Below are 18316 nucleotides of genomic sequence, written 5' to 3'. Positions count from 1 at the left end.
CCCTTATAGTACACCATCCTTGAAGCTCCCTCGGAGTGAGTTTTTTTTCGAGATTTAGAGATTTCTGTCTTTTACTTTTCTCAATTAAATATCATTGCGATGGAGTTTGATTGAAATATCTACCAATATTTTGAGGGGAAGATCACCGCTTTTTACAAAATTAAGTAGCCAACAACATCGCTTGGTTAGACTATGGATGTTATATATTGTTAAACAATGAAAAAGAAGCAAGTCGACTCACACATGATGAACATGTTGAAGACATAATTAAGTAAATAAAAGTGTATTATACCTCTAACAACTCTAAGTTTTCCGATAAAATGATCAAAAACACTTCAACATAAATACAATTTAAATCTCATTACAATACAATTATTTATTTGTGAAAACCCTATTAACTGAAGTTAATGTTGGAATTTTTCTCCTAAAATGTAACATATATTGACCAAGCATAAGCTTGATCCTCATCAAAATTCAAAATAATGAATCTGTTTTTCCATAATTTAGTTATAATCAGATAACAGTAGTTTTGATTGGAGTTTTAGACAGCCGGTAAGCAAATATAAATTTAAAAAAAGGTCAGGAGTAGAAACCCGAGTATTCTAAAATTCGAACTCACGATCTATACATCAAACGAAAATAACTTTACTGTTGCTTCAAAACTCGAGACAAAACCGAATAACTAGTTTCTAAGGCGAAAGGGGGGATGATTTTAACACTTAGAATGCACAAAAAAGAATCCCAACTTTATTAAGCCATGTGATTGCTACCAAAACAAGAATATAAACCACAAGAATACACATCATAAACTTAGATGAAAATTAAGATATTAATTCAAATAAAAAAAAATTCAGAAAATAGTATAGAAACATTGCATCAGATACTTTCCTTTTTTAATATCAAAGCTAAAAAATGGCCCAGGAAACCACATTCTCTTCATCCTTTCTATCTTATGTCCATCTACTTTCTTTACTCATTCATATTCCCAATTCACTCAACCGACTATTAGATTCTTTTTACTAACATTTTTAGTCTCGTGTTAAATAGGTCCACTAAAAAAAAGGAATAAAAAACTTAAGAATGTTGGCTAAATTTATTGGTGTTTAATGATTCACTCATATCTTTGCATTCTTAATGCCATGAAGCACTCTTCTAGTTCTAGGTACTTAATTTAATATTCCTTCTGTTCTAATTTGTTCCTTCCATTTTGATTAGGCATGAAATTCAATAAAGCAACTAAATTTTAGTTAATCTTATGATCTTAAACATACTTCGTAAAAAATTAGAAAGCATAAATGCGTCATCGAACTTGATCTCATTTGACATCTATACCCTTGAACTTTGAGTATGCATAAATATTTAAATTTATATAGATAGAATTGAATGAATTGACACATACATCCTACTCAGTATCCTAGTTGCAATTCACATTTTAGTGACATCCTACATATCTATTTATTCTAACTTTATATAAATTTAAATGACTAATTGTACACCCGCAAAATCAATAAACATAAATATTAACTAAGACACAAATTGTGTTACATTCTAGGGAGAAGGGTTAAAAATGCCCTCAACGTATTCCAAATGGTTCAAAAATGTCCTCCTTCCACCTTTTGGTTTAAAAATGCCCTTAACGTTTTTTTAAGGTTTAAAATTGCCCCTTTTTAACGGTCTGCTGACATGGCAAATGATGAATCATTAAATTAGACAAATGCCTTCATCTTATTGGTCCACCTAAATTTTCATAATCCAGCCCAACGACCTGACCCATCTATGTTATAAAACTCAAACCCACCCACTAACCCGTTTACGTTTTAACCTAATATATTCTTGAACTCCATTTTAGCACACGGTTCTCAGCCTTTCTTTTTGTAGCAGTCGCCGAAGATGGAGGAATAAGGTTGAAAATCACAACACCTTCTAGTTATGTTGTTTTGTTACTTCAAGTTTTCACTCAGTTGATTTCATTACCCTGCAACTAAGGTAATGTTTTATTTTTTTAGAATACAGAGTATTTGAGTATCTATTAAAAAATCATGTATTTTGAATTTTCTTATGCTTTCTTTGTATTGTGTTAGTTGTAGTGGTCCATGTCCCTTCTCTTTTATTTGTCTTTGTCTTCATTATTGTAGAATTTTTTTTTACTGCTAGTGGAGTCCAAACACCTTGTGTTTTTGCTGATTTTTGTATTATTAATGGTTGTTAGACAACATGGTTGATTTGTTTAGCTATGTGTATTGTTGATTTGTTTTACTTGTCAAAAGTTTATTTTAGTATTATTATGTTTTATGGTTGGAAGTTGCAGAAGAAAGAAACAGAATACCACTCCAAACTAATGAGAGAGACATGAATAAATTGATAAGAAATGTGCAGCAATTTTATTGAGTTAGATTTCTATAATGAAAACCAGAAGCAGATGGAACGTATGAATTGAAGGAAAAGAAGAAAGAAAGAGAACTAAAGCAATGGAAATAAAGGACCCAATAACGATTGTCGGGTCAATTTTTTAGAAATTGATTTTTAGACCAAATGGGTCATAAATTTTGAAATGTTTCAAAAAAAATTCATGTCACGTTTGCCATGTCAGCAGACCATTAAAAAGGAGCAATTTTAAACCTTAAAAAAACGTTAAAAGCATTTTTAAACCAAAAGGTGGAAGGAGGGCATTTTTGAACCATTTGGAATACGTTGAGGGCATTTTTAACCCTTCTCCCTACATTCTAGTTAGAACCAAAAAAAATATTACTACTAAAAAAGGGTAAAAAGGCATTTTAACAAAAACTAATTTTAGAAAATAAACACATATGTTTCAGATGGAGGGAATAAAACATATTTTAACCTTAAGGAAACTATAACTTTTTACACTTGAATTAAATAAATATAGTTGCTTCCTTTAGAATAAAGAGCAGAAAAGTTTATACATAGAGTAGGAGTTTCTTCTATATTACAACAACAAAGACAGTTTTCTCCCTACCTAATGGGCTTTGCCAAATTGTCAACTAAAGCTTCATGGTCATTCACATTTGGTATCATGAACTTCTTCCAAACTCCTTCCCACAAAATTCTCCACTGTCAAACGGTCTTGCTGCCGCAGCCACATCTAGATTACCGCCCATTGATGTTATTAGAGCGGATAATCCAGGTGTTGAGCCTCCACCAGCTGCCATTCCCAATCCAAGAAGGTCAAGAGTAGGATGTTTGGGACCGAAAACAGAGGGAGTTCCCAGCATTAGTTCCTTTAGACCAGAGCCATCGTCACATGGCAATCCAAGGCCAAGGCCTGCAGCCAACGTTGCACCATCAGTGTCAATTTGTCTCCCATTCCATTCGTGTTGCCCACTAGACGATGAAGAAGAAGATAAAATCCCAAGACCCCTCAACAATGATGAGTTTGTCGCTGTTGCACCCATCTGAGCAGCCTTCTGCAGTAATGCTGTTGCAGACATGGATGGTTGTGGTGCTGCAGCATACTGCATTCTTTCTTGCCCGGTTGATCCAAAGACTGATGAACCATGATTCATTGCAAGGCAGAGAGATATTGGTTCCATAGATGATGGTGGTTCTATATCAGGTGGTGGTGAAGGAGCCACGGACTGAAACCAATCAGTAAATTGAGGTGCTTGAGACGGCAAACTTCCTGAAGCTGTTGATGAAGCAAACAAGCTTGCAAAAGTGCTGTTGCTGCTTGAGTTACTACTGCTGCTACAGATTCCAGTCAAGCTTGTAAAAATGCTGCTGCCGCTGGTACTTCTGTTACTGCTCAAGCTACTGCTGTTGCTATATATTCCAGTTGAACTTGCAAAAATGCTGCTGCCGCTACAGATTCCAGTTGAACTTGGAAATATGCTGCTGCTACAGATCCCAGTTGAACTTGAAAATATGCTGCTGCTCTGGGTACTTCCATTACTGCTTGAGCTCCTACTATTGCTACATATTCCAGACAAGCTTGGGAAAACGCTGATGCTGCCAGTGCTTCCATTACTGCTCGAGCTCCTAGTGCTGCTACAGATTCCAGTCAAGCTTGAAAAAATGCTGCTGTTACTGGTACTTCCATTACTGCTTGAGCTCCAACTGCTGCTGCAGATTCCAGTCAAGCTTGTAAAACAGTTGCTGTTGGTACATCCGGTGCATGAGCTACTACTGCAGATTCCAGACAACCTTGATTTTGCTGTTGTTTCTTCTATATCATGTTTAGTAATAGTTCCATTGGAATTTGTGTGTGGACTCTCTGCCAAATTGTAACAATTATAGTAAGACAGAAAGAAGCAACTCATATAAAAAAGCAGGGAAAGTTAAGCTTTTGATATAAAAAATTAGTAGAGAAATAGAGAATCAAGATATGGTATCCTTTGTGATGACACATGTTAGACTTCTTTAAGTTGTGCTACGTTTCCTTTACTTAACCCAAAGTTTTTCAAATTGGAAATGTTACTTTTCTATTTTTTTTTTTGTTTGACCTCTTTATGCCTATATTACATACTTATGTTTCTACAATTTGAACTTTGTTCAGATAAAGGATCAGTTAGACATTTGGACATGAGTAGGTCGAGATATGAAAAAGAGTAGTATTTGAAGTTGAGGTTGAAAAGAGGATATGGAAATTGAAGTGTTTGGACAAGAAAACAAGTTGATTTTAGTGAGTGAAAACTTGAAAAAGAATCCAAAAACTGTTTTTCAAGTTAGAAAATGAAATAGTGGCCCAGACTGATAAGCAAACACTTATTTAAAATAGTCTAATGAGGAATATAGATGACAAGAATCAATTGATGACAAAAGTTCTTGATAAAATATCATGAAAGAACAAAGTCTCTTGTCTGTTCTCAACAAACACAGATATCAGATAAACTACAAATCCAGATTATCAAACTAGTTAAAAATTGAACTTCAAAATGTACCTGGATGCTGGATAGGAGAATCAGAAGACACTACAGCAGTTGACGGAGAACCAGGAGGTGGTAGAGGCTCCGGGGCAGCTGGTGAAGGAACGGCTGGCGGCTCTGAGGATGGTGGGGGCGTACGAGGTGTTTGTGGTGTCGATGAAACATCAACTTGAACTTTAAGGTCCTCCTCAGCAATAGGAGTTGTAACTGCATTCTGTGCTTTCTCAGTATCTTTTGCTAAAACATCACAAAATGCCCTGTGTGTGATAAAGCTATCCCTCCTATATATTATTAAAACAAAGATATCAGCTTTAGAAGAAAGAGTTATTAGCAATTAACAGGGCATCAAGAATGGACCTTGAAAACATAGTCCCACAATCACATTTGTACTCTTTAGTTCCACAAATCTTCAAATGAGCCTTCAAATCAGACTGAACTGCATACTTTTTCGAGCACTTATCACATTTCCACTTCTTCTCACCGTGTTTCCTACAGAAATGCTTCTTGATCCCAGTCAAATCGCCTAATGCCCGTGAAGGATCATGGTGAACACACGTAGTTTCGGGGCAAACATACACTCTCTTCCTCACCTCATTGCTTGATCTCTGCCTTAGCTTCCAAGGTAGATTGTGACCCCTTCTATGAAGCTGCAAATTCTGGTCTCTCTGAAACCCTTTATTGCAAATTTCACACACAAATCTGTTCGTTGCCAATAGAGTTTTTGGTGACAAAGCTACCACTTCCGCATTAGGATCTAAATCAAAGGATAACATAAAAGCCCCAAAATTCAATTTTCAGCTGAAATAGAAATCTAGGTTCTTCAACAAAATGGATTTAAATAACTAAACCCTAGCTGATTTAAAATTGCAAATTAAAATTAATTTACCTGGCATTCCAGGTAGATTCCGTTTTTTCTTTGCTGCTTCTTTACAAGGAGCTGTCTGATCACCAGAAGACAATACACTCACTTCACCAGAGCCCACGCAATCATTCATGGCGTATGAAATAGAATTCTTCTAGGGTTTATGTAGTGCCTAAAATGTAAAAAATCTACACCATTTCTACTTAACAAACTTCCTACTCGCTTCTTTTAGCAAATCTACCATTCAATATTGCTTCTTCTTCTTTCTGTACCCAACTAGTGTATCTGAACACAAGCTCAGACTAGCTAATTAGCAAACACCCATAATACAAAACCAGCTCAAAGCCAAGTAGATAAGAAAAACCCAGATACAAAAATTGGCAAGAAATCACTCACCGGCGAAAAAAAACTCAAATTAATGCAAATGGGATTTGCTATACCACTCAAAACAGTGAGTTCCCCAGTAAGATTTCGGCTACAATACTCAAATCTTCACATGTATTACAACAATAAGAGAAATAGGGTCGAAACTCCAGATCGGAAAAAAGGTGAAAATGGGGGGATTTTGAGTGGTCGGCGGCAAGGAAACTAGAGAGAGAAAGTAGAAAAATTGAGTGAGAAAAGTCTTGTATGATACTAGTGTTTTCACTCTTTTTAACTTTTCAGAACATGTGGACATTTTAAGAAATAATAATATTTTTTTTTGCAAAGTGTTTTCGTGTCCTATTTTATGCCATGATATTTGGCTAAGGACTCTTTAAAAATACTGCTACTATTATCTTATTCATAAAAAAATAATTAAATATATATATGTAAGATAATAAATAATTATTAATTAAATTCTGTTAATTATTTGTGTTGAAACGTTATAGAAATAATGAAAACGTTATCTCTGGATTGTGATTTACTTTACAATATCAATCATATCTTATACTTTATTAGTTATTAAGATAATAAGGGGTTAGAAATTCTGTGAAAAGTATTTGAATATAAATAGTTGTAGAAAATTTATAATTTAATGTGTGTCAATGATATTGTCTTTAAAAATATATGATATGATCGATATATTCTTATGATTCAACAAATTCTTTTGGAGTAAAAATTAATAAAAAAATATAATATAATATATATGTATATCAAATTAAAGTTATCTTAAATTCACATTATGAAAATAATATTGATATAGTAATTATTTTATCATAATGTATATTAATTGATTGTTTAAAATAATATACAAGTAAAATGAAAGAATTGTACCAACTTATATCAGTTACTTCCATTTCTAGTCAATTTCCGAAAAAATGACACCTTTGTTAAGTAATAATTTAATTTTTAAATTGTCTATTTTATCTTTAATAAAATGATTTACAGCTACACAAATATCTGTCTATCATTTTTAAAATTAAAAATTTACTTTTAACTAAAAATTACTCTCTGTCTGAAATTGTTTGTCATGTTACACTTTTTGAAAGTTAAATTAGATCACATTAATTTGATGTTTTAAATAAAAAATTAGATATTCTGAAACTATATGAAAAGTATTATAAATTATATTTTTTTACATATTAATATAATAGAAAAATAAATTTTAAAAATATTAATTAAAATTTTTATAATTTAATTTTAAAAATAAAAATTATGATAAATAATATCAAACTGTGAGTAAGCTACTAAACTACTTTTGGTAAAGTGATGAAAGTGGGGCTAGAAACAGGAGTGGTCAATTTGCTAAATTAGGAGAAAGTTACTGAGAGTGAAAAATACAATAAAGGGAGGAAGGTAATTATATATTACTAATAGAAGTGAAAAGTGAAGTTACTTTTGACTATTTGAAGGCTTTTAGGGTAGTTGTATAATTGCCACGTGTTGTGCATTATGTGAATGTTTTTATACTAAACTTATATTAATGATCTTTAGATCATTATTAGCTAACTATGGTGTAAGCAAGTGGGAATTAAAGGATAAATTTATATTGTTAATGGTTAAATGTAATATAAATTTTATTTATATTTTAAAATAAATTTATATCGTTAATTAATTGCAATATAAATATTTATGGCTTAATTTTGAGATATTCATTCGATTAGAGATAATAATAAATGTCAAATTTATTAATTCCATGAATAATTCTTAAAAATTATGAATAACACTTTGTTGTTAGTTTTCTGAAAAAGTTTATAAGTAATGTGGGAGCAACTTGATAAAATAGCTTATAGAGTAGTTTGCAAATAGTTTTGCAAAATGTAATTTCAGTTCTTTTATAAAAAAAAATAGAACGGGTTTATCTTGATATCGATTTAAAGTGAAATAATATATTAATTTCTTTGTATATATATACATATATTGTTTACTTTACTTAGTTTGTACACATTGTTGACATGAAATTATGTCATTTTTGAATAAATACTTTAAAAGAATCGAAAATAATAATTTTCTTTTCTGAATGTAATGAAGTTTTTTTATATTTGGATTTGTAACTTTGAATATTGATAGCAAAAGCTATGTATCTTGGATGAATAAGGTTGAAATTCATCTAGTTGTGATTTCATGTCAGTGGTACTAATTTTTTTTACAAAAATAAAGACTTTAATCTAAAGGAACGTCATTAAATTAACAAACAAATAAAAGTATTTGGTTCGCTAAAACGACAATAAAAGTTAGGGTTCTAGCTTTTGAAAAAAATTAGTTAAACTTTTTGAATATGAGTAGAAATCAATAGTCATATATTGTAGTTTCAGAGTATGATATAAATACTATTTTTTTTAATTTTTTTTTTAATTTCTTTTTATATATAAACATGCCTCTACAAACGTATCAATGTTATTATGAATTTACATGAAATATATATATATATATATATATATATATATATATATATATATATTCTACTTTATAATTTAATACAAGTATAAGGTCTACGAAAAAATCAATAAATTCATATTGAATCCTCTTTGACTACCATACTCCTCCGCCGAATCTAATCGACATTAAGAAAAATAAATATCAGACAAAAAATTAAAATCAAATCAAATTAATGATATTTCTACATCATCATTTTATTCTTTAATATTATAAAATAATTGAAATTTGTCCGTTCTTCACTAACTTCATCTATTTTATTTTATTTTAAAAATCAACTCATCGTATTAATCTTTTTTTTTAATCAGTCCAGAATCACCAACATCATATTCGTCAACAGATTTTAATCCCATCTTAACATTCTAAATTTATTGCTTCAATTCATGAAATTTCTTATCCTTTTCAGAACACATGGAAATCTTAAGAAATAATAATATATGTTGCTAAGTGTTTTCGTGTCACATTTCATATCAGGACCAAGTGCATGTTGATTTTATAACTATTATGTGACAAATAATTTAATTATATTAAATTAAAATTTTAAAATATGATGTAATTTATTAATAGAATTGTGTTTAATATTTTGAAATGTTATAGAACTAACAAAAGCACAATATCTAAATTGTGATTTATCTTAATTTATATTTGGACATTCCCTATAAAGTATAATTTTAAATTATCATTAGTCTTGATCTTTAAAAAAAAAAAACATAAATACAAATTTCAAATCATGGTTTTAATTTTTTTTTTAAATTTGTAAAGGAAATTATATTTTGTAAAGAAAGAATCATCTTCTCAATCTTGTGAAGAATGTGTGTTCAATATTAAGAAATTATTCAATTCATTTTGAAAGGATTACATTAAACAATAATTAGTTACTATTGTTGTTGACTAGTGTATCTTTATAAAATTATATATATACATGAAAGTTTATAATCACAAATATTTATTTATTAAAGAAATATAAAGATACGTGATTTATCAATGATATTCTAATTTCATATTTATGAATTATGATTTTGCTTATTTGATAAGAATAGAGAAAATTTAATAATTTTTACAAATTATAAAACTTCAGCTTCATATCAATCTGACTTCACATTCATGCCCAAATGACCCTATCGTAATCAACTATTTTGTACTTTATTATTTAGACAATAAGATGATTTATCTTATAAATAAAAAGCACAAGAAAAGGAACACATTGAAATGAATGAAAGACTATAGATATGAGATGTGTTTGGAATGGAGTAAAATAAATATTTTGATCGTCTAAAATTTTACTGAAAGTCTATTGAACAAACTTTAGTGGAGGGGATCTCAACCCTCTAAGAACATTCAACATAAAAAAAATCTTGGAGATTAAGTACTTAAGTAGATATCTTTAAAATAATATAATTAAAAAATATTTATATTATGTGTTTCATAAAAATATAATTGGTAAATTTAATAAAATATTATGTTACAAAACTTAATTAGTGTGGAAACTTGTTGTAAGATCTAAATTAACAAGTTGTTGAAATTCGTTAAATTTAGTTAAAACATAAGACGAAAAATAACAGTCAGTTACTTTAAAGGTTCTAAAGATGGTTGTAATTTAGATTTACAAGATAAGAATGTTAACAAAAGAGATGATATTCAGATAGTTAGTGCTAATGAAGTGGAGATAAAGAGTGATATTCAATTTCTCAAACCTTAATTTTTCTAGTAATTTTTTAATCTAAAATATAAGTATCATGTAATCTAACATGAATAAATCATAAAAAAACCAATATAAAGTTTCTAATTGCATTTGAGTATAGAGTAATCAAATATTCTGATTTTGATTTTTTTAGAAGAAAATATAAGATAAAATTTAAATAATTTTATTGTTTGAAAATTTTAGAATATGATCGTGCTACAAACGATGGAACGATGAAAAATTTAAGATTAATTTTGTCAATTTGAGGCCCAACAAAAGCAAAGAAAATTCCACTGAATTAAATCCACAACTCATTTAAAAATAGGGAAATTTTTCAAATTGTCATTATTTTAGCATTTAAGAGGGCTCATTAGCAACACTTTTAATATTTAGTAAAAATATCAAATTTTAGTTTGTTATGTATCTTATTTATGTTTTTATTATTTGTTTTTATTTAAATAGTATAATTATTTAATAACAAAAGGGAGAGAATATTTCAAAAAAAAAGTAAGGATTCTTAATTTTCTCCTCAGTTACATTTTCAAATAAAATTCAAATTATTCTTTTTTTTTCTCCAGAATTTTTACGTTTTTAAAATTATATTCATTTCACAATATATTCTATTTATATTTATTATAGTTTTTTATTAGTTTGTATTCATTCCAATAGGTATGCCGAATTTATCTATATAGTCATTTAAGAAATATATTTGTATTTTCATATATTTTTTTCTCTATATAGTTAATTTTTCATCAAAAATCTTGTATGTATTCATTTCAATATGTATTTTATTTTTATTTCTATTTCTTCTAGTTTTTATTTAGAATTTTGTATAATAATATATAAAAAACAAAAAATTAGTATGATGAAAAAGTGAATGAAATATAAAATTGAAAAGAAATAATTGAATATTTGGTGTACTCATTCTTAAATAAAATACATAACTAGTTGACATACCTTTAGAATAAATACAAATTAGAAAAAAATGTCAAATTCAGAAACAATGCAACATAATTTTTGAATGAATACAACTGTTAATTGTAAAAATACATATGGACTAAAATAGTATCAAAATTCAATATATACTTTCAAATTTATGAATACAAAACACAATAAAACTATGAAATACAAAAATAAATACTAACTGTGGTACATTGACATAACTAACTATAAAAAAACATAATACAAAATGAATTAAATATATGAAATACGATTCCAAATCTATGGATATAAAATACAATAAAATAATGAAATACAAAAATACATACGTCATGTAAAACAACAACAAAATTCAATATACACTTCCAAATCTATGAATACAAAAAACATCAAAACTATGAAATATACACAATCAAACTCATATAATGTGTTATATTGACATAACTAACACACAAAAAAAAAAATAGAACACAAAATACAATAAATATATGAAATATAAAAATAAATACTAACTATAACACAAAAAAAATTCCATATACACTTCCAAACGCATTGTAACATGAATTTTTTTAATCTTAAAAATTACTAAACAAATTAAACTAACATGCAAGACAAAGAACATGTAAAAAAAAACCTCTTCTCCAACAAATTGGTCTTCTTCAACTTCATGGTTATGAATTTGTGTGGGATTTTGCACATCGACGGATTCAGGGCATTTTTCTCCGTCGTATATCCTCCTTAGAAGCGGAACCTACATTATTGTTTAATTCTTGAGTGAAAAAAAAAATTAAATGATGGAAAATCGGAAGAACTTTGATTATTTTGTCTAAAACTCTAGTAACTCTCTTGAAAACGTCAATTGAAAAGAAAATTATGTAGTCTCAAACCCTAAAAAATATTTTAAGGACAACAACAAAATTTAAAAAAAAACACTAAAATCAGTAAGTAAATAAATAAGAAATCTGAAAAACATAATATCCAAATCAATGTTAATCTTCAAATCAAATCTTGCAACGAAATTAAATGAGAATAGTAGAAAATATTAATATATTGAATCGAAAATCTGTGGAATTGATTAGGAAGAATGTTAGAGAGAAAAATTAAAAGAAGAATAAGAAAAGAGAGAAAAATCTAGAAATTTGATTCAGAAGAAAGTAAGAAAGAGAAATTGATAAACTTAAGAAAAGAGAAAAAAATTCAAATGACATTAATATTTATCCAATTACATAAATATAGGAAAATGTGTAATCTATGAGAGAGAAAGAAAAACTGTAAATAATGAAAGAGAAAATATTAATAATATCATAATAATTATTTATTTTTAAAAATAATGACATTTTTGGCATGTTTACTAATATTATTAAAGTATTGATATTATCACTAAATAAGTTGGTTTTTTTGACTAGTTAGCTAAATTTTATAATAATAACTAAAGTGAGCCAAATTCATATTCATCTTGAAGATTAAAAGAAATGGAACAACAATAATTTCTTCATCTATTGTGTTCAGACATTGACAGCGCTATCAACTCAACACACACCAAAAGAGAGGGAAAAAAGAACTTCACAAATTAATAAAGCTAATTTCGAAGCATTGCTTACAACAATCAAGAAATTCAACTTGAATTTATGATTGATTGTTCGAACTATTACAATAAATATCATCTATTGGTAAAGAATAAGAAAAGAACGACGTATTTTTCTAGTAATATGAATTCATACAAAGCCAACTATATCCATGGCACAGCAAACAATTTCACAACTTTAAAAGTTAAATGCCAAAACAGGCATATAGGACACAGATGATGAACTTTCACCACATTTGCCTGAGACAAGAAAAATATCAAAGATACAAGTGAGAATTTAAGTAAGAACTCGCTTATAATAACTGGTGCAAAATAGGATATATATTTCCAGAACTAATAAGGTACACGAAACCATAAAATGGTGTTTCAACAGAGTCACATTAGTATTCCCTATTAGCAGGAAGTGAAAGAGGATATTAGTGTTGCACATAAGTTCATTTGATCATAAGAAAGAGATACATCAAATTCCTTTTTATGGCAAACAATTAAGATTCATCTCAATAACATAGGTCACATGTCCAAGCAAACAAGACTAAAAACCAACGTTATTTTTCAAACTAGTGATCACTGACCGCCAAATATTGTTTAACAATTCGACTGCTTCAGTTATATTTATTCAACCATATTTCCAGGCTCAACTGTGTTACACCACCTTAGCTTCTTTCTTCAAAAATCACTTACTTAATACAATCAAAAGGTTCGAACTTTGCCACTGGAATAACAAAAACAATCAAAAGATTCTTATCCCCAGGTACAGTGTGTTAAAGAAAGTTAGGCCCCTTACTGATGCTTTCATTTAAGGCAGGTAAATTGCTGATACAGCTTTAATTGCTATGAAGTTCTTCATCGGAAACTAAAAGTGGGAGGCATGTATTTTTCACAAACTGGATATAGAGAAAGCTTTTCATCAACTAAATTAGTCACATCTTATCTCTATGCTAAGGGAAATCAGGTATGGTGATAGGTGTGTTAGATGGATCAAGTTCAGCATCTCCATAGTCAAGTTCTCAGTGTAAATTACCAGTTCTCCAGCAGGATTTCAAGGATCTTAGACAGAGGGACCCTTCTCACTTTCCTCTTCATCTTGGCTATCGAGGGATATAAAAATAATGTAGGATAAATTTGTTCAAATGAGTTAGTTAAAAGGTTTGAGATTGGGCTTCTAAGAACTCAATCAGTGCTACTTACTCTAGGCTGATGTACTTCGATTTTTTTTCAAGTAGAGTTAACCCAAGTTCGTAAACTTGATCTCACGCTCTTAATATTTGAAGCTTCATCAGACCTTCACCTCAACATGTTGAAGAGTGTGAGGTATCCGCTAATTCAAAGTCAAACTTGACTTAACTGATAGATCTTTTGTACTACAGTAATTGTATTTTCCCAACTACCTATAGCTGGGGCTTCCATTACTAAATTCAGAGCTGTTGGAATTTGGATACAGTATGAAACTTGGAGAAAAGGCTTGCACCGTGGAAAATGCAGTATCTCTGCGGAAGGTAGAGTTACACTAGTCAACAGTGTTCTGTGGAAAGCATCCCTACTTACTACATGTCTCATTCCTATACCAGGTAAGGTTCTCAAGCAACTAGACAAGATTAGGAGGAATTTTCTCGGGGTTGGTAATAATAGTTTTCATAAAGTTCACTTCAGTGAAATGGACCAAAGTCACTGAACCAATATCTCAAGAGGGTCTGGGAATAAGAGACCCAGCCATTCATGACAAATGCATGACAATGACATGCTATGGAGGTAAAGCCAGGATGTCTCTGGAAGAAAGTGGTTAAAGCAACATTACCCGGCTTGTTGCTACCTTTTTGGAGCTCTCCAGCATACCTTAATGCTGAGGAATATAACATTACCAGTTTAAAAAAAAGAAGATAGTTGTTAAAGCAAAGCATGGAAATTGGTGCACCAAAGTTTAAAGAACACCTCCAGGGGTATGTCTACGGAAAACTATTAGCAAACTATGGGAGGAATTTTTACAGAATAATCTTTCTCAGTTGGAAATTCTAATATATAAGTTGCTAAGCAACTCTGTTCTAATGAAAGAATTCCTCCGACTATTCCATTTTTTTTTTGGGATACTAACTTATCCATTTATCATTAGCGATGGGAAAGCTGGAATATTATATATAGAACGAATATCAATGACGGAGAAGATCTCCTAGGTCTCCTAACAAGATTGGACGACTCAGTGATTAGTGATGCATCAGAATCCAGATAGTCTAAAATGGGATCATACAAAAGAAGGAATAGTCACAGCTAGAAAAGGTTACAGTCATTAACTTCCCACAATGGTATTTGGAAGCTGATTTGGAGGACAAAGTTACCAATGAAGATAATTTGCTACAACTGGCTAGGAATAACATGGAGCATGCTAGATCCAGGACAACCTCGTCATAAGAAACTTTCAAATTACAACTAGATGCAATATGCCCAAAAAACAGTAGAGTCAATCACTCACTGCTCCACTGTACAGTTGCAAATGACATTTGAAATATGTTTTATTCTATTTTTGGACTTAAATGAGTGGTGCCACAAAATCTGAAGTAAGCAGGTGAATGTTGGAGCTCATGAAAAGTTGATAAAGCCATCAGGAAAGTCAGGACTATAATACCAGAAAGCATTTTTTGGATAGCATAGATAAAGGAATCACAGATGTTTTAATGGTGTGATATCAACTCCAAATCACTCTCTCAAGGCTAAATGTATCCTACTTCTCTTTAGTTAAAGTAAACTTTCCCCTGTAGATTTCCCTGAATAGTTTTTGGACTTTGTTAGCTCCCTACACATAGATTAGTTTTTTTGGTATATAGAGCTAACAGCTTAATTGCATTTTAGCATAGTCTCATTTTTTTTTGTCCAGACACTGTCCCTTCTTGTTTGTTTTTTGTTAGTTCCCAGTCCTAGCATAGACAAATGTATTGGAGCTAACATTACTTCTTTTGTAACCATTGCATCTTCTTGACGCCAGAAATGCAACAACTTACTTCATCAAAGAAGAAAGTTAGGCCCCTCATGAAAGGTTACTACAAAATAATCTGCATCTATTAACAAGGTACTACTAATTAAAATTACTATAAAATAACTTAAATCTATCTTAAATCATATCAACTAAATCAGGAAACAAGAGAAATATCAGAACTTGGTGTAGCTTTATAGACAATGGTGGTCAATGGAGAATTGACATAAATTTGAAGAACAACAGATTGCCAAATGGAGTATTCATGAATTGGGTTCATTCAGATGTCATGATTTTGCAACTTTAGCTTGACTATTTTTTCCAGCTAAATTCCTTTGGATTCAGTAGGATTTCACTTGGGATTTGAAACTAAGACCATATAATTCTCCTCACACCAGTGTTGTGGACGGCGAGAGGCGACAAAAGGCGACAAGGGCTTGCCTCGCCACGCGGCGAGGCGAGCGGCGAGGCGCTTGCCTTTTTGAATAAAGGCGCCAATTAATACCAAAAATTAAAAATATTTAATTGCATATTTTATCCAAAATCTTAATAGCAATAACACATATTAACAAATATTCAATTCAAAAACCAATAGTAGATACTAAAATGTCTAAAACTTTAAAGACCAAACAATTCAAAATACAATAAACCAAAACTTTAAAATTCTATTCTTCTTCAAAATTATTCAATCCTTGAGTGCCATAATTCCATCCAATGTCCCTCTTTTTGCTAGCATCCGCCATTGGTTATTAAATTCTATTAATTCGCTGTTTAGGAATATTGAAATAGATAATTAGGAAAAGAGAGATTTTTTTAATTAACTGCCTATAATTTTTTTAAAAAAAGTTTACACAAAGCAGTAAGCAACTAAGCACTGCTTAGTGCTTACAGCCTTACACCAAAAAAACACAACTGAAAAAAAAAACTGAAGAAGAAGAATAGAAAAGAATTGTTGAAGAAGAAGAGAGAAAACGATCCCTGCAGAATAGAGAGTCGCGAGGGTCGGAGGGAACACAATCGTGAGCCCCGGTGGCCGGCGAGGGAGAAGGAGAACAGAATCCGACAGCGAGGGAGAACTGGAGAGAGGATCGCGATGGAGAAGCTGACAGCGATGGAGAGCGAGGGAGAAGAGACAGCGATGGAGGAGAAGAGAAGAGAGTCAATCGAGAGAGAGAGAGTCACGATGGAGTTTCAGAATTTTCAAAAGTAAAAAAAAAAAAACCCTAATTTTGACTATTATTAAGTCAAATATTTTTAATTAAAAAAGGCGGCGCCTTTTCTGTCGCCATTGCAGCGCCACACCTCGACTTTTTACTATCGCCTCGCCTCGGCAGAGAATGGCGAGGACCCATCGCCTCGCCTCTCGCCAAAGGCGAGGAGGCGCTCGCCTTTTGTAACACTGCCTCACACTTTATTGACCACTACACCACACCGTTGGGTGCATTCAATGCTTCTTTGAAGGTTTTTACTTTTTCATTTCTGCTGTCGGGAATGGTAAATCACTGGGAGTCACAACTTTCGTGAGAACAATCATCCATCTGTCTGAACCAAAATCACTACTAGAACCTGGTGTTACCTACCTCTTAAGATTCATAGTTAGGTGATCAGAACATAAAAAATGCATCTTTTTACAATACACAGAATCCTCTAAACTATCAAATAAGAATGCATCTTTTTACAATCCTTCCACTACATTCATTGAGATTCGACCATATAGACTACAAAATGGCATACATTAATATCACTATACAAGTTCACTATAATCTATTTTCAAAACAACGAATTAAACTTCAAAACGACCATCAGTTAACTTTAATAATTTACTAATCCCAGTTGCACTCCTTTTCTACATCCAATCTCCACCATCAAACTTATGAACAAAATATACATGAATTTGTGATAGCTGCTGAAAAATCAAACAAATTGCAACTTATAACAACAAAACTAAACTTCCCTCAAGAGAAAACGAATCACATACCTATTGAAGAGCTCAGAAGCAAATCGAAACCCGTTGTAACACATAAACCATAGCAACACAAGCACCAAAATATCTAAAAAGCGTTAAGAACTCCAGATCCAATAAAAATCTGATAGATAAATCACAGATCAGCAGAATAAATTGAAAATCGATAAACTAAAAGGAGATCTAACAAAATTGAAGAACATGAGAAACAAAAAAGGATACTGAAGAGACAACGTTCCCACCAGTCGAGCATGTACAAACCAAAAGTGACATTGTAGAGATAAATTTTCCGTTGAACCCAATTCATTTTTCTCCGTTTAAACAGAAAAAAAATGTGAAATATGAAGAACAAATGATGAATGAATTTGCTTGATCGTGCCGCCTTTTAAACACGCTTACGCCTATTAGAATTTTCCTCTTCCAGTCTCGTCGTCAATTTTTCTTTGTCGTTTTCCGGTGATCAAATTACAAATTACCCTCTTAGAACAACAATATTACACATCAATCCTTTTGGAGTCGTTTGGTAACTCAACTTATTCATATACTAATAATTTATACGACATCATTCATAAAAACAAATTA

At 30.7% G+C, this 18316-nt stretch overlaps 2 protein-coding genes across 3 annotated transcripts; both read right to left on the bottom strand.

The window, feature by feature from the left end:
- Window positions 1-2873: 2873 nt before the first annotated feature.
- LOC101262076 (zinc finger protein ENHYDROUS-like) lies at window positions 2874-6442 on the bottom strand. The gene is made up of 4 exons (XM_004233461.5): window positions 5770-6442; window positions 5241-5637; window positions 4899-5164; window positions 2874-4231 (listed from the first exon to the last, which is right to left on the bottom strand). Exons 1-4 carry the CDS (start codon window positions 5876-5878, stop codon window positions 3033-3035), a joined length of 1971 nt encoding a protein of 656 aa, XP_004233509.1. The 5' UTR covers window positions 5879-6442; the 3' UTR covers window positions 2874-3032.
- Window positions 6443-11739: 5297 nt separating this feature from the next.
- Window positions 11740-18151, bottom strand: LOC104645968 (uncharacterized). 2 transcript variants are annotated; one of them, XM_010318901.4, is made up of 3 exons: window positions 17957-18151; window positions 17750-17822; window positions 11740-11975 (listed from the first exon to the last, which is right to left on the bottom strand). In XM_010318901.4, exons 1-3 carry the CDS (start codon window positions 18039-18041, stop codon window positions 11963-11965), a joined length of 171 nt encoding a protein of 56 aa, XP_010317203.1. In that variant the 5' UTR covers window positions 18042-18151; the 3' UTR covers window positions 11740-11962. The 2 variants fall into 2 exon arrangements, with proteins under 2 accessions (XP_010317203.1, XP_010317202.1); XM_010318900.4 differs by lacking the exon at window positions 11740-11975 and adding an exon at window positions 12822-13049.
- Between the last annotated feature and the right edge of the window lie 165 nt (window positions 18152-18316).

Source organism: Solanum lycopersicum, chromosome 2 (assembly GCF_036512215.1).
Source record: "Solanum lycopersicum chromosome 2, SLM_r2.1".
In the NCBI taxonomy this organism is placed as follows: Eukaryota; Viridiplantae; Streptophyta; class Magnoliopsida; order Solanales; family Solanaceae; genus Solanum; species Solanum lycopersicum.
The sequence above is the reverse complement of the archived record's forward strand: the minus strand, read 5'-3'. Positions and strand labels throughout refer to the sequence as shown.

Coding starts and splice junctions, on each gene's coding strand:
- LOC101262076 (XM_004233461.5), bottom strand. CDS start 5,878: ATGAATGATTGCGTGGGCTCTGGTGAAGTGAGTGTATTGTCTTCTGGT. Junction 5,638..5,769: donor GAATCTACCTGGAATGCCAG/GTAAATTAATTT, acceptor CCTTTGATTTAG/ATCCTAATGCGGAAGTGGTA. Junction 5,165..5,240: donor TGTGGGACTATGTTTTCAAG/GTCCATTCTTGA, acceptor AATAATATATAG/GAGGGATAGCTTTATCACAC.
- LOC104645968 (XM_010318901.4), bottom strand. CDS start 18,041: ATGAATTGGGTTCAACGGAAAATTTATCTCTACAATGTCACTTTTGGT. Junction 17,823..17,956: donor GTGGGAACGTTGTCTCTTCA/GTATCCTTTTTT, acceptor AACGCTTTTTAG/ATATTTTGGTGCTTGTGTTG.